This window comes from Psammomys obesus, unplaced genomic scaffold, assembly GCF_907164565.1.
Source record: "Psammomys obesus unplaced genomic scaffold, mPsaObe1.curated_primary_1811, whole genome shotgun sequence".
Classification (NCBI taxonomy): domain Eukaryota; kingdom Metazoa; phylum Chordata; class Mammalia; order Rodentia; family Muridae; genus Psammomys; species Psammomys obesus.
This window is the reverse complement of record NW_026590681.1, coordinates 1,403,653-1,415,952: the sequence shown is the minus strand read 5'-3', so window position 1 is coordinate 1,415,952 and position 12,300 is coordinate 1,403,653. Positions and strand designations below refer to the sequence as shown.

The window sequence follows — 12,300 nt, the reverse complement described above, 5'->3', positions numbered from 1 at the left end:
AGAGCTCCCTCAATGAACAATGATGACAATACTGTCACCTCCACTCACTGAGGCACTGACTTGAACACCTGAGTTGTATTAACAAAGCATCTCCATGAAAGGAAGTCAGGCTAAGGAAAGAGACTATACTGGGATCTGCAGCTGGACAGGAACTGACCTACTTCGGAGCTAGCCTGAGCTCCCTGGGCAAAGAACATGCCAGGCTGGCCTGCTGAAGCCACTGTTTTCTTGAAATCAACTTCTTTTCCTGACTTGTTAAATGTTTACACCTTCACAACAGGACTCAGTGTGATGAAAAGCTTTCATTTTTTTCAATAGTTATATATTTTATTGAATATTTTTCATTCTTTCAACCCGAATAGCATGATTTTATAGTATTAGCAGATGCATACGTGACCTTGGCACAGAGACCTGGCCTAAAGAGGCAGCATTTTAGAGAGGCATACATCTTCCCCATCCTGAGGAGAGTCAATCACACCTAGGCTAAACACGGAAGGTGGACATCCCCGCAATGCTACTCTGTGGCCAGAGAACACCGAGGAGGTAGAGCTGAGAGCTGCAGGTGGGTGGGAAGGACCACAGTTAGCCTCTGCAAACAGCGTCTGCAGGAACCGCTGCTTTGTCCTGTCCACTGGCTCTCTAGTCTTGAGATATCCTGATAGTACAGCAAAGAATGTAATTAAAAACTGTTCCTCCAGAAAGGAAATCTACAATAAAACACTGCTTTGTGCTGCTGTTATAAAAAACAAAATTTATAGTAAGAAACTTACAAAAAAAAGACTATAACTGTTCCAAAAGTAAGCCAATTAAAAGGACTCTTACTCTAGTAGAAGAGAGACTGAGCTAATCTGGCCAAGAGGCTTCTGTGACTAGGATCCCCAGGAGCAGAAGCAGGAGGAGGGCTCAATCCTCCATGAGCTTTCCCAGGAGCTGCAGGGCCAGGACCAGCTGTGCCACAGCCCTGAGGAGTCTGCCCCTCCCACTGAGCCCTCTACCCTACTTTAAAGACAGAGAGTTGGATGTGCTTCAGGCTTTGTGGCAGCTGCAGACTGTGATGGTCACTGGAGACTGTAAGTCTGAGTTGAAGTGTTCAAGGTCAGGGTCACAATGAGGGACCGAGGATCCTTCTTATTCTTGTGAACTGTGATCTTTCCTTTCAAGGCTTCACCTACAAAGAAAGGCATAGCATGTGGTGAAAACAGGCTAGTGGGAACACACAGCACCCAGTGGTTCTCTTTTTCTGTGATCATGGAGGCACAAGACATGGCTGCTGGCTTTCAGGGTCCTGCCACTATGAACAGGAAGAACCTCCAGAGGTGTGTGTGGGTGCAACCATGAACACAGACCAGCCAGGCTTTCCTGAAGCCTCAAAGGACTATCTGCATGCCTTTTTGCTCAAACCTCCTTTAACTTTCCACATCTTTGCAGAGTTACTCAAAGCAACAAAGACAGACTGACAGTGGTACACTCAGCACCCCTGCCTAAATAAGATCATACCACAGCCCCAGGCACAGCTTCACACTGTGGATGGACACAAGGTGTAGGGAAGAATGACTCTGTGTGTGTACGTGCGAGCGAGCACGTGAGCGTGTGTGTTTAACTGTCTGAACAATGAACATATACCACATTTAAAAACAAAAGCCCTGCACTAATCTACTCCCCAACTCTAACACAGGACTAAAATAAACAGAACAGTTCTTGGGATATGATGGTTTCATTGCTCATATACTCCCTGTGTCTTTGCAGTTAGGCAAGACTCATAATTAGACCAATGAAAGAAACAGTGTGGCAGTGTGGCTGGGCACAATCCACTCAGCAAAACCTGAAAGTAAATTCTATGTTGATGTGTAAACTAATGTGTGCCTGTGGCTCTGATGCTATATATACTCCTCTATGTTGTGGTCATTATTATTTAAGACAGGGTCTCACTCTGTAACCCAAGGCTGACTCATAACTCACTATACAGCCAAGGCTGGCCCTGGAGCTGTGAGCCAACACACCAAGCCTTTTCTCTGTATCATTAAGAAAATGAAATAAAACTATCTCAGGTTGGCATACTCATGAACAGCAGATGTAACCATGATTCATGGTTCCTAGTCAGATGGTCCCAGGCACCCCACCATACTCAGGTTAATCACTGGTACATAACTGATGGGAATATCCATTTAACTTGTCCTTTGCATTAAGCTATCAGAAAGTGTTCACAGGATCTTTTTCCCTCAATGGCTACAAAACAGCTGTGAAGAAAGCACACTGTCTAACTGTTCATCCTTTTCAGATGATATTCAGAGAGCTCAGTCCTGTCCACAAGGCCACACTCTAATCACTGGGAGAATTTTTTTTTTTAATGCTAAGACCAATCCTTGAGCTTATCATGTGCTAGGCCAGTGCTTCACCATTGAGCTGTCTCCCTAGCCAAGAACCAGGACTTAATGAGGTCAAGTCTCTGCACCTCTGCTGTATAGCAATGCCCCCATCTACTTGAAACAGCTGTTATGACTAAATACACTAATATGAACGTGAAATGCTCTCAGCTTCACTACCTGTTCATATCTTTCTGTACTGGCATTAGTATCTAAATTATACAACTGAATAATTATAATAAATTATACTTATCTGTTATGGCCTTAACCTAAAGAAGAAACAAAGGCATTACTATATTCACTAGATCTAAGAGAATTTGCAGTTTAAAATGTATAATAATGTTGGTTGTTCTTACCAACAATTTTATATGCACCTCTTTAAGATGTACTTGTGTGGAGACCAGCGGTCAATGGTGGGTACCTTCCTCAACTGCTCCCCATTTAAATTTTTGTAATTTATTTTTTATTAGTTCCTTAGAAGTTTCATACAATATGTTTTGATCATATTCACTCCTATGCCCCCAACTCCTCCCAGATCCATTCTCCCTTCCCTTCCCATCCAACTGTATGCCCTTTTGTTGCTATTGTTATTTTTAAGACACACTACTGAATTCATTATGTAGACCAGACTTTGAACTCACAGAGATCTACCTGTTTAGCCTCCTGAGTGCTGGGATTAAAGGTGTGTTCAACAATGCCCAGATTCTCTTTTTAAAAAAATGCATTCAAGTCCAGTTTGTGCTGCTCCTATTTCATTAGATGTGTGTGGCCCTATATGGAGTATGGCCTACTTACCAGGGGCTACAGAGAAAATTGTCCCTCTCCCAGAAGCTATCAGTTGCCAGGTCCGCTTTATTTTGTTTTTGTTTTCTGAGAAAGGGTCTCACTTTGTAGCCTTGGGTGGCCCTAAAGTCATAGAAGTCCACCTGCTTCTTGCTCCCCCGCTCAACCCCAATGTTGGGATTAAAACTATGCGTCATCACTCCTGGGCCAACTTTATTATTTCTTTGAGAAAGGGAGTCTCTCACTGTACCTGAAGCAAACCAACTGGGCTACACTAATGGGCTAGAGAGTGTCACAGATCAAGCTGTCTCTGCCTGGTCAGCCACAGGACTATGGGCATATGCTATCACACCTAGCCTTTTACATGGGTGTTGCAGATTTGAACTCTGGTCCTCATGCCCACAGGGCAGGCACTCTACCAACTGAGCCATCTCTTTTTGTAGTTTTAAACTTTTATTTTATACCAATAAACTTGATCTGATTTCTCATTTATTGATTCTGAAACTAGGAAAGAGTTGCCACTGCATGGTAAATTAAATAGACTTGTTATGGTACATGATAGAGAGAAAATGGAACTTATGCCCATCTATAACCATGAGACACTGCTACATCAAAATTAATGAGGAGACATGCACAAGGGATGGACTAAGCACTGTGTGGACTGCATTCCAACAGATTTATGGACTCAACACATCCTGTCAATGTCCCAGTGGGGCTTACGAGCAGAAATTTAGATGCCTTTAAAATTTATATGTACACAGAATGTGAGCAAGTAAGAGGACTCAAGACCTTATAAAGATGGTGTCCTCCTGACTTAAGGACAGACACATAGATCAACAGAACAAAGTGTGCACTCAGAAAGAGACCCATATGCATATGGCCCATTAATTCTTGACAAAGGAGCCAAGGTAATTAAATGGGAAAAGGACAGTTCTGTCAAGAAATGAAGATGGAACAACTAAAAAGATGAATTACTAACTCTTAAAGTGAACACAAAATAGATTATAGACCTAAATGTAGAGAGCAAGAGTGAATGTTCCAGAAAAAAACAAAACACAACACAACACACATTCTTTTCGGAACCAGCAGGTCGGCACACAAAGCACATGCTATCAATGACTGACATGCTAAAACTCACTAAAAATTTCTATTCTTTGGAGAGATGTGGTAGGAATTTGGATGGAGGTATAAGCAATCTGATAAAGAACTTTCCATTTTTCACAAACAATTCTTACAATTAAGTGACAACAAATAACCCATCTAAAAATTGAGGGAAAGGGCAGGATGTGGTAGCACCTGCTTGTTGCCCAGAACTCAAGGGCAAAGGCAGAGGCAGGAGGATGGCAAGTTCAAAGCCAGTCTGGTCCAGCCAGCCAGAATACATAGTGAGACTGTCTCAAAAAAACAAATCCTGGACAGAGTGCAGGGAATCTTATGAAAGAAGGGGGAGATAGAAAGACCTGGAGGGGACAGGAGCTCTATAAGGAAAGCAACAGAACCAAAAAATCTGGGCACAGGGGACTTTTCTGAGACTGATGCTCCAACCAAGGACCACGCATGGAGATAACCTAGAATCCCTGCACAGATGTAGCCCATGGTAGCTCAGTGTCCAAGTGGGTTCCTTAGTAATGGGAACAGGGACTGTCTCTGACATGAACTTGGTGGCTGGCTCTTTGATCACCTCCTCCTGAGGGGGGAGCAGCCTTACCAGGCCACAGAGGGAGAGAATGCAGCTAGTCCTGATGAGACCTGATAGACTAGGGTCAGAGAGAAGGGAAAGAGGATGTCCCATATCAGTAGACTTGGGGAGGGACATTGTGGATGAGGGAGGGAGGGTGGGGTTGGGAGGGGATAAGGGAGAGGGCTACAGCTAGGATACAAAGTGAATAAACTATAATTAATAAAAATAAATAAATTTAAAAAAAGGTTTAAAGAGTCAAAAACAAACAAACCCCAAATCCTCACAAAAGATACAAATCCCAATAACAACAACAACAAAATGCCACTAGTAATCAGACAAATGCAAATTACATATACAAATACAAAGCTGGGCAGTGACCGGCACAGAATCTCAGCACCTCAGGAGGCAAAGGCAGGAGATACTGGACCATAGAGTGAGGCTGTCTCAAAGACATAAAGACAACAAAGAAAGTAAAGATAAAATTATGCACCCAACAGAATTGTTAAAATAACTGACCTTATTTGAAACAAACAGTGGCAAGAACACTGTTTGTTCATAGTGTTCACAACACTGGTAGGAACATTAAACATGAACTACCTTAAACATGAAGCAGACATTGTTGCTATTCTCATGTTTGAAGAGAAAACAAAAGATCTCTCTTCCACAGTAGTAATTTCAAAGATTAGGGTGCAATACACACTTACTGAAGTTAATTAAATAGTGTGAAGGGTCACAGTGGTAAACACATAATTCATACTGCTGAGCCCCTTCAACTGTCCATGCCTAACTAAAGTGCCAAAGCAGTGGCTGGCACAGTAGGCTAGATAAGAGTAATTAGTCAGTGTCAGACAGATGTAAATGGCTGATGCTGGTACCCACAGCAAGCTCCTGGTGTACAGAGAGAATCGGCCTGGGCAAGCTTAGTGTGTGGAAAGAAACATCCTGATCACAATCATATTTTCAAATCTCAACATAAGACAGATTAGGATTTTTGACACAGAATAGATGTGTAATATGGAACAAAACTGTGTACTATTTTCAGAGGCAAAGAAACACCACACATTGAAAGGAAGTCTTCTGCAACTAAACTATTCATCTTGGAGGCAGTCCTCCCACCAAGCTAGAGGAACCCCAAATTCTAAAGTGAGCAGTTTATTTGCAATTATCTTTAGAACTAGTTTGTAAATAAACAAAAACCTAGTGGATTTTTGTTCCTTAACCAAATGGATTCTGGCTGAATTCTCTCTCTCTCTTTGTTTTTCGAGACAGGGTTTCTTTGTGTAGTCCTGGCAGTCCTGGACTCCCTTTGTATACCAGGCTGGCCCAGAACTCACAAAGATTCCCCTGCCTCTGCCTACGCAAGTGCTACAATTACAGGTGAGAGCCACCACACTCAGCTCTGCCTGAATTCTTATTTCATGCATTCTTAATCAGAAAACTCCTATCTTTCTTTTCTTTGTTTTTGTTTGTTTGTTTGTTTTTTCTCTTCCTTTCTTTCTTCTTTTAAAAATGGATACAGGGTCTCACTGTATACCCCTGACTGGCCTGGACCTCTCTATGTAGACCAGACTGCCTTTGAACTCAAAGATCCATGTGGTCCAGCCTCCCAAGCGTAGACCACCGGGTCCAGCCATCTTGTTGTTTTCTAAGGATTCAGTCAACTCTTACAGGGTTTATGAAACATCATCGGCCATTGCTGAAGATATAAGCATGGACACACAAACATACAGACATAGAAACAGTCTAGGCAGAATATCTGCATGACCATGCTTAATATGTTCCTTGAGGATATGGTGGTGCACACCTGTAATTCCAGCACTAGAGAGCAGCATAGGAGGCCATTAATTGCAGACACCAGTAAGAGTTAAAAGTGAGCAGAGATGAAGTGGAACTCACACAGAGAAGCCACACAGCTGCATCTGCAGAAAATGTGTCTTAGATAAATCCAAGGAAATGCTTAAGAAAATTGGACAAGGAGCTAAGAAATGAGCACTCTAACTGCTGCAGACATGCAGCTCAGTGGCAGAGCATTTGCTAAGGCATCTGTGAAGCTCTGGGTTTGATCCCCAAGTACAAGACCCTGAAATCAGAAAGTATAACTAGTTCATGAGTTAGTCTAAAGACTCCAAAGGGTGGAGGTAGGAAGGATGAAAGAAGAGATTTCTATATAAATGGCCTTGGGGAGAAGTCTGAATTTTATCCAGACAAAACTGTCCAATGAGGAGTTAAATTTTTTGATGGCAGAGCCTTGTCAACATTCCCTTTCATAAAACTGTCACCCTACAAACCTCAAAAGGCGATCTGTTGACCATGTGCTTTACAGTTTAAAACCCTCACATTTAAATCTCTAGGGTTGGCGATGGTTCAGTGGCATTGCTACTACCAAGCCTGAGGACTTGACTTCAATCCTGGGACCCACACTCTGGACTGAGGGAACCAGCTCCCCCCAAGCCCTCTGACTGCCACATGAGCACTGTGCCATGTGTGCACCCAGATAAATAAATAAAACATAATAAATGTTTTTGTCAAAAACATTGCCCCCACAGTCCACTAAGCACTTGTGTTAGTCTTTGTTTAAGGTGCAGAGAATGCATCAACCACACAGTGCATCTCTCCATTCATTTAGAATTTAGCTTCTCTCAATAATGGTCTGTAGTTCTTTTTTGTTTCTTTGTTTTGTTTTGTTTTGTTTTTTTGAGACAGGGTTTCTCTGTGTAGCCCTGACTGCCCTGGAACTTGCTCTATAGACCAGACTGGCCACTAACTCACAGAGGGCCACCTGCCTCTGCCTGGGATTAAAGTGCCAGGATTAAAGGCATGTGCCTCCTTGCCTAGGATGTTCTGTAGTTCTAAATGTACAGGTCTCAAACATTTTTTTTCCTTTTTAAAACTACATTTATTATTAATTAATTAATTTAATGTATGTACGTGTATGATAATGCTGTATAAATAAATAAACAAATCTTTAAAAAAAAATAAAAAGGAACTGTAGGTTGATCCTCTCTTTCTATCGTGTGGGTCTCAAGGATTGAACTTAAGATCGTCAAGCATGGCAACAAGTACCTGTACCCACTGAGCCATCTTGTCAGCCTTCTGATGTGGATCTGAGGCTTTTCTTTCTTTGTCCTCTGTGTATGTATGTGTGTGTGTGTATATATATATATATATATTTTTTTTTTTTTTGATCTGGCTTATAAAGGATTCTTTTCTAATCTGTTGATTAGCAACTTATGCTACTTGTTTTATGTCCATATTTATCTTACTTGAGTTTCAGTAACTTTCTTCAGTCTGTGGGTTCTAGTTATTATCAAGTGTAGAAGATTTGGCCATTATACCATAAGTATTTTCTGCCCTATGCCTCTTCTCCCTGCTTCTCTCAGGGACACCTGTTATTCACTGAGGAGAGGGAACTTAGAATTCCCTATACATCGAGAAACCCAATGTTTGCTTGTTAAATCTCCCCCTCATTTTGAGATTTATCAATCATCTATACCTACCAGCCTATCAATCAAGCATCTATATTAGTCTATTATCTAGTTATCTATCATCTATCTATCTATCTGAGAGAGGCTTTTTTCAAGGCAAAGTCTCATATAGCTCGGGCTGGCTTTGAACTCACTATGAAGCAGAGGATGACCTTAAATACCCATACCTTTCCTTCAGGCATTTGCCAATACCCTGCTCATTTTCAAAGTACTTTCATCAACTATCAGGTTTAATGACCTGTCCTGATAAACCCCACAACCTTTCACTAAGACACCTCTATTTCTACCTCCACAGTGACATTCATGTATATTATCTTCTCACAGAAAACAGACTTATTTCAATGTGCTTCTCTGCTAATTCTGTCATTTCTGGGTCTTTCTGAGCTCATATTTCTCTGCATTTGGTGTCTGAACAAAAGCCACCTATGGAGGACTCACAGAGTGTCAGGTTTCCTCACTTCCCTTGTGGTCACTGTGCTTCCTGCAGTTCAGTCCATCTGAGGCTCACTTCAAAGCTTTCCTGGGTACATGCAGGTAACCCTTATGTTTGGGATAACAGATTCCCACCACAAAGGGACAGTCTTTCTTGAGTCCCTACTGAATACTGTTCATGAAGGCAGCACTTACTGGGCAGTGGTGGCACATCCCTTTAATCCCAGCACTTGGGAGGCAGAGGCAGGCAGATCTCTGAGTTTGAGGCCAGCTTGGTCTACAAAGCAAGTTCCAAGACAGCCAAGACTATACAGAGAAACCCCATCTCAGAAATAAAGTCAGCCTTCTGACTGATAGAAACCTACAACCTGTGAGAACTACTGGAGTCGTGGTGAACTACAGTATTCAGGTCTGTCTGTCTGTCTGCTCTTTTTTATCCATCATACTACGTAATCTTCTATCAGCCTTCTATGCAGAATTGTCCTCTTTAGTCATCTGCCTTACAAGTAACTTCTAGCCTCTATTCATTACCACAGCAGGGGATAAAAAAGTGTTAAGTGGGGATATAAGGCAACCTTAGCATCACACGCCTTCATAACACTAGGAAAAGCCCACGGGCCAGTCATCTTAGGGATGACTAGAAAAGTAGGGAGAATTTTTCAAATTTTTGCCAGTTATCAAGTATTTAATTGCAGTTAGAAGAGAATTTGGAGGAGCAAGCTTAAAGGCTATCTGCTCCCCCCCGCCCCAAAGTCTAGAATATATGATGGGGGCAGGCCTAATCTTAAAGTCCTAGTATTAGGATGGCAACCTGGCTACAAGAAATACCTTCAAGTTTCCATGCAAGTCCAACATGAGCTACAAAAATGAAAGCTAAGCTTCATGTGTTAAGTCAGTTGTGCTATGCTGCAGCCTTCTTCAGAGACAATGATGCTGTCAACGTCTCATTCCCGCAGACATCACTGAAACATGAAGTGAGAGCATGGTGCAGCTCTCCCCTAACAGCCTCATCTGCACCTCCAGTTTATGCAGCAACAGTGAAAGTGAAGCCATCTCAGAGTGTCAGGAAGTGGAAGGATACAGAGCTTAGCATATTGGCATATGCAGTCTCTGCTCAGCTCCATCAGATCCTAACACTGGCACACAGATTCTGTAATTTTAAAAGAAGCTTTAACATTGAATCGCTATGCAGCCTGCTAATCCAAAGTCTGAACTACTGTCCCAAGCCACTTCTCATCTACCACAACAGAACTCATGTTCTTGCTGCTGGACACCGTCAAGCCTGCATGCCCATCCCCTACCTTTCCTGGTATGTTCTTAACAGTCTCTCAACACACGCTCACAGAAATCTCTGCAGTGGTTTGCAGAAGTAAAAACAAGCTAAATGATGGCAGAGAAAAGTTAAGTAAATGTAGCAGCTACATGGAAGAAAAGCTAGAGCAGCCAGCATGTAGAAAGCTGAGACAAAAGGATTACTCTGAGATTGAGGCCAACCTGGATCGCACTGAGTGAGACCTTGTCTCAAAATCAGTAACAAATGTGTGTCAAATAAATAACATATGTAAACACATTAAAAAATGAAATGAGAAAAACTGAGGCTGTAAAAGACTCCTCCAATACCACACTTATGAAGCTTAAAGGTGTAACTATATCCATTCATGTATGTAGAGAGTTATGAAGCTATAACACTTAGGAGTGATAGCCACAGCTTCAGCACAGACACTTCCTTTCCTCTACTGGAATTCTCTGTACAAAGTTGTCCTGAGAACAGTAACCACTGAGTGAGTCTCATACATTATTGCGGATAATGGTTTAGTCAATTCAGAAATAAAACATTTTCTATTAGTCATATCTACATTATCGTTTACTAGTTATATACTAAAGAGACATTTTTCTGGAGGCTAGAGAGATGGCTCAGCAGTTAAAAACACTTGCTGTGGAGATAACTTAGAACCCCTGCACAGAAGTAGCCCATGGCAGCTCAGTGTCCAAGAGGGTTCCCCAATAATAGGAATAGGAACTGTCTCTGACATGAACTCATGGGCTGGCTCTTTGATCACATCCACCTGAGGGGGGAGCAGCCTTACCAGTCCACAGAGGAAGACAAGGAAGCCAGTCCTGATGAGACCTGATAGACTAGGGACAGATGGAAGGAGAGGAGGACTTCCCCTATCAGTGGACTGGGTGAGGGGGATAGGAAAAGAAGAGGGAGGGTGGCATTGGGAGAGGATGAGGGAGGGGGCTACAGCTGGGATACAAAGTGAATAAACTATAATTAATAAAAATAAATTTAAAAATTAAAAAAAAAAAGGAACACTGCTGTTCTCAAAGTAGACCTGGGTCTCAGCACCCACATGGTGGCTCACAACCATCTGTAACTCCAGTTCCAGTGCTCCAATGGCCTCGTCTTATCTCCACAGCATATGTGTGTATACAGCACACATACATACATGCAAACAAAATATCAAACACACATAAAATAATAACAAATTATAAATTTTTTTCTGAATTATTTTGTGGCAGTTTTGAGGTGCATAGTATTATTTATTTTAGAAGGTAAAAATCAGACTTAGGGGTTGATCATGTTACTTAGTGGTTGAATGCTTGTCTAGCATGTGTAAAGATTAGGGATTAAATAGGTATAATAGGTTTAACCTTTAGTACCCAAAAGCAGCTTAACAAAAAAACTAAACAACAAACTTGTAAGACTCGAAAGACTTAAAACTGGAAACTTTTCTTAACATGGATTTTTAAACTATTTGTGTGTGTGTACGTGTGGGTGTCTGCGGAAGTGAGAGGAGAATGTTGGATCCCCAGGTTAGAGGCGGTTGTGTGCTACCAGATAGGGGTTCTAGAATATGAAATTGGGTCCACTGGAAGAGCAGCATGTGCCATTGACAGCTGAGCTATCTTTCTAGTCCCTAAAATATGTTTGGAATACTTTAAACACACGTAGGCAGGTAGCATCTGCTCTGTTCTCCTAAATAAACTGACATGGTAGTGACCACCATTCGCCCCAGGATAGAGGCAATGTTTTGCTTTGCTTTCTCACCTGCTTTAACTGGAAATGGCTTTTCCAACAGAAACACTGTCTGCTTCCAGTGTGTTTTGGTGCTCTGGGGGCCGGTAGAGAACACAACCTGCATTGGGAAAGTTCAGAAGTATCTGATGAAGTACATGATTTTTAATATCATGGTACATTAATCTACTACATCAAATACAAGCAGCAATTGCTTACGACAGCAAAACGCTTCTGATCAAACACCTTGGGGCACAAATCAAACACAGTACTCTGCATAATCCTTACGAATAACTCATGATTGATACTTACCCTGTTGTGGCAATTCTTCTCAAAACATATATCAAAGTAGCCAGCAACTGCCTATGATTTAAAAAAATGCAATATTATTGATCATTAAACTAATTAACATGATGTAATCATTAACCATTCAGCCTTTTAAGACTTGACAAATTGGAAATTATCTTAAAGACTAGACATGTCACACACTTATTCATCACTATTTTTTCAGGAAAAGATGTTCTAAGTAAAATGAAG

At 41.6% G+C, this 12,300-nt stretch overlaps 1 protein-coding gene across 2 annotated transcripts in view; it reads right to left on the bottom strand.

Annotated features, from left to right (window-relative positions):
- Window positions 1–305: 305 nt before the first annotated feature.
- Prmt3 (protein arginine methyltransferase 3) overlaps window positions 306–12,300 on the bottom strand; it is an 84,892-nt gene continuing 72,897 nt past the window's right edge. For both annotated transcript variants that reach the window (XM_055608373.1, XM_055608374.1), the window contains exons 14-16: window positions 12,076–12,126; window positions 11,797–11,884; window positions 306–1,168 (exon numbers count right to left, since the gene is read on the bottom strand). In XM_055608373.1, the coding sequence (XP_055464348.1) occupies window positions 1,059–1,168; window positions 11,797–11,884; window positions 12,076–12,126 (249 nt within the window). In that variant the 3' untranslated portion in view covers window positions 306–1,058. The remainder of the gene's footprint in view (window positions 1,169–11,796; window positions 11,885–12,075; window positions 12,127–12,300) is intronic.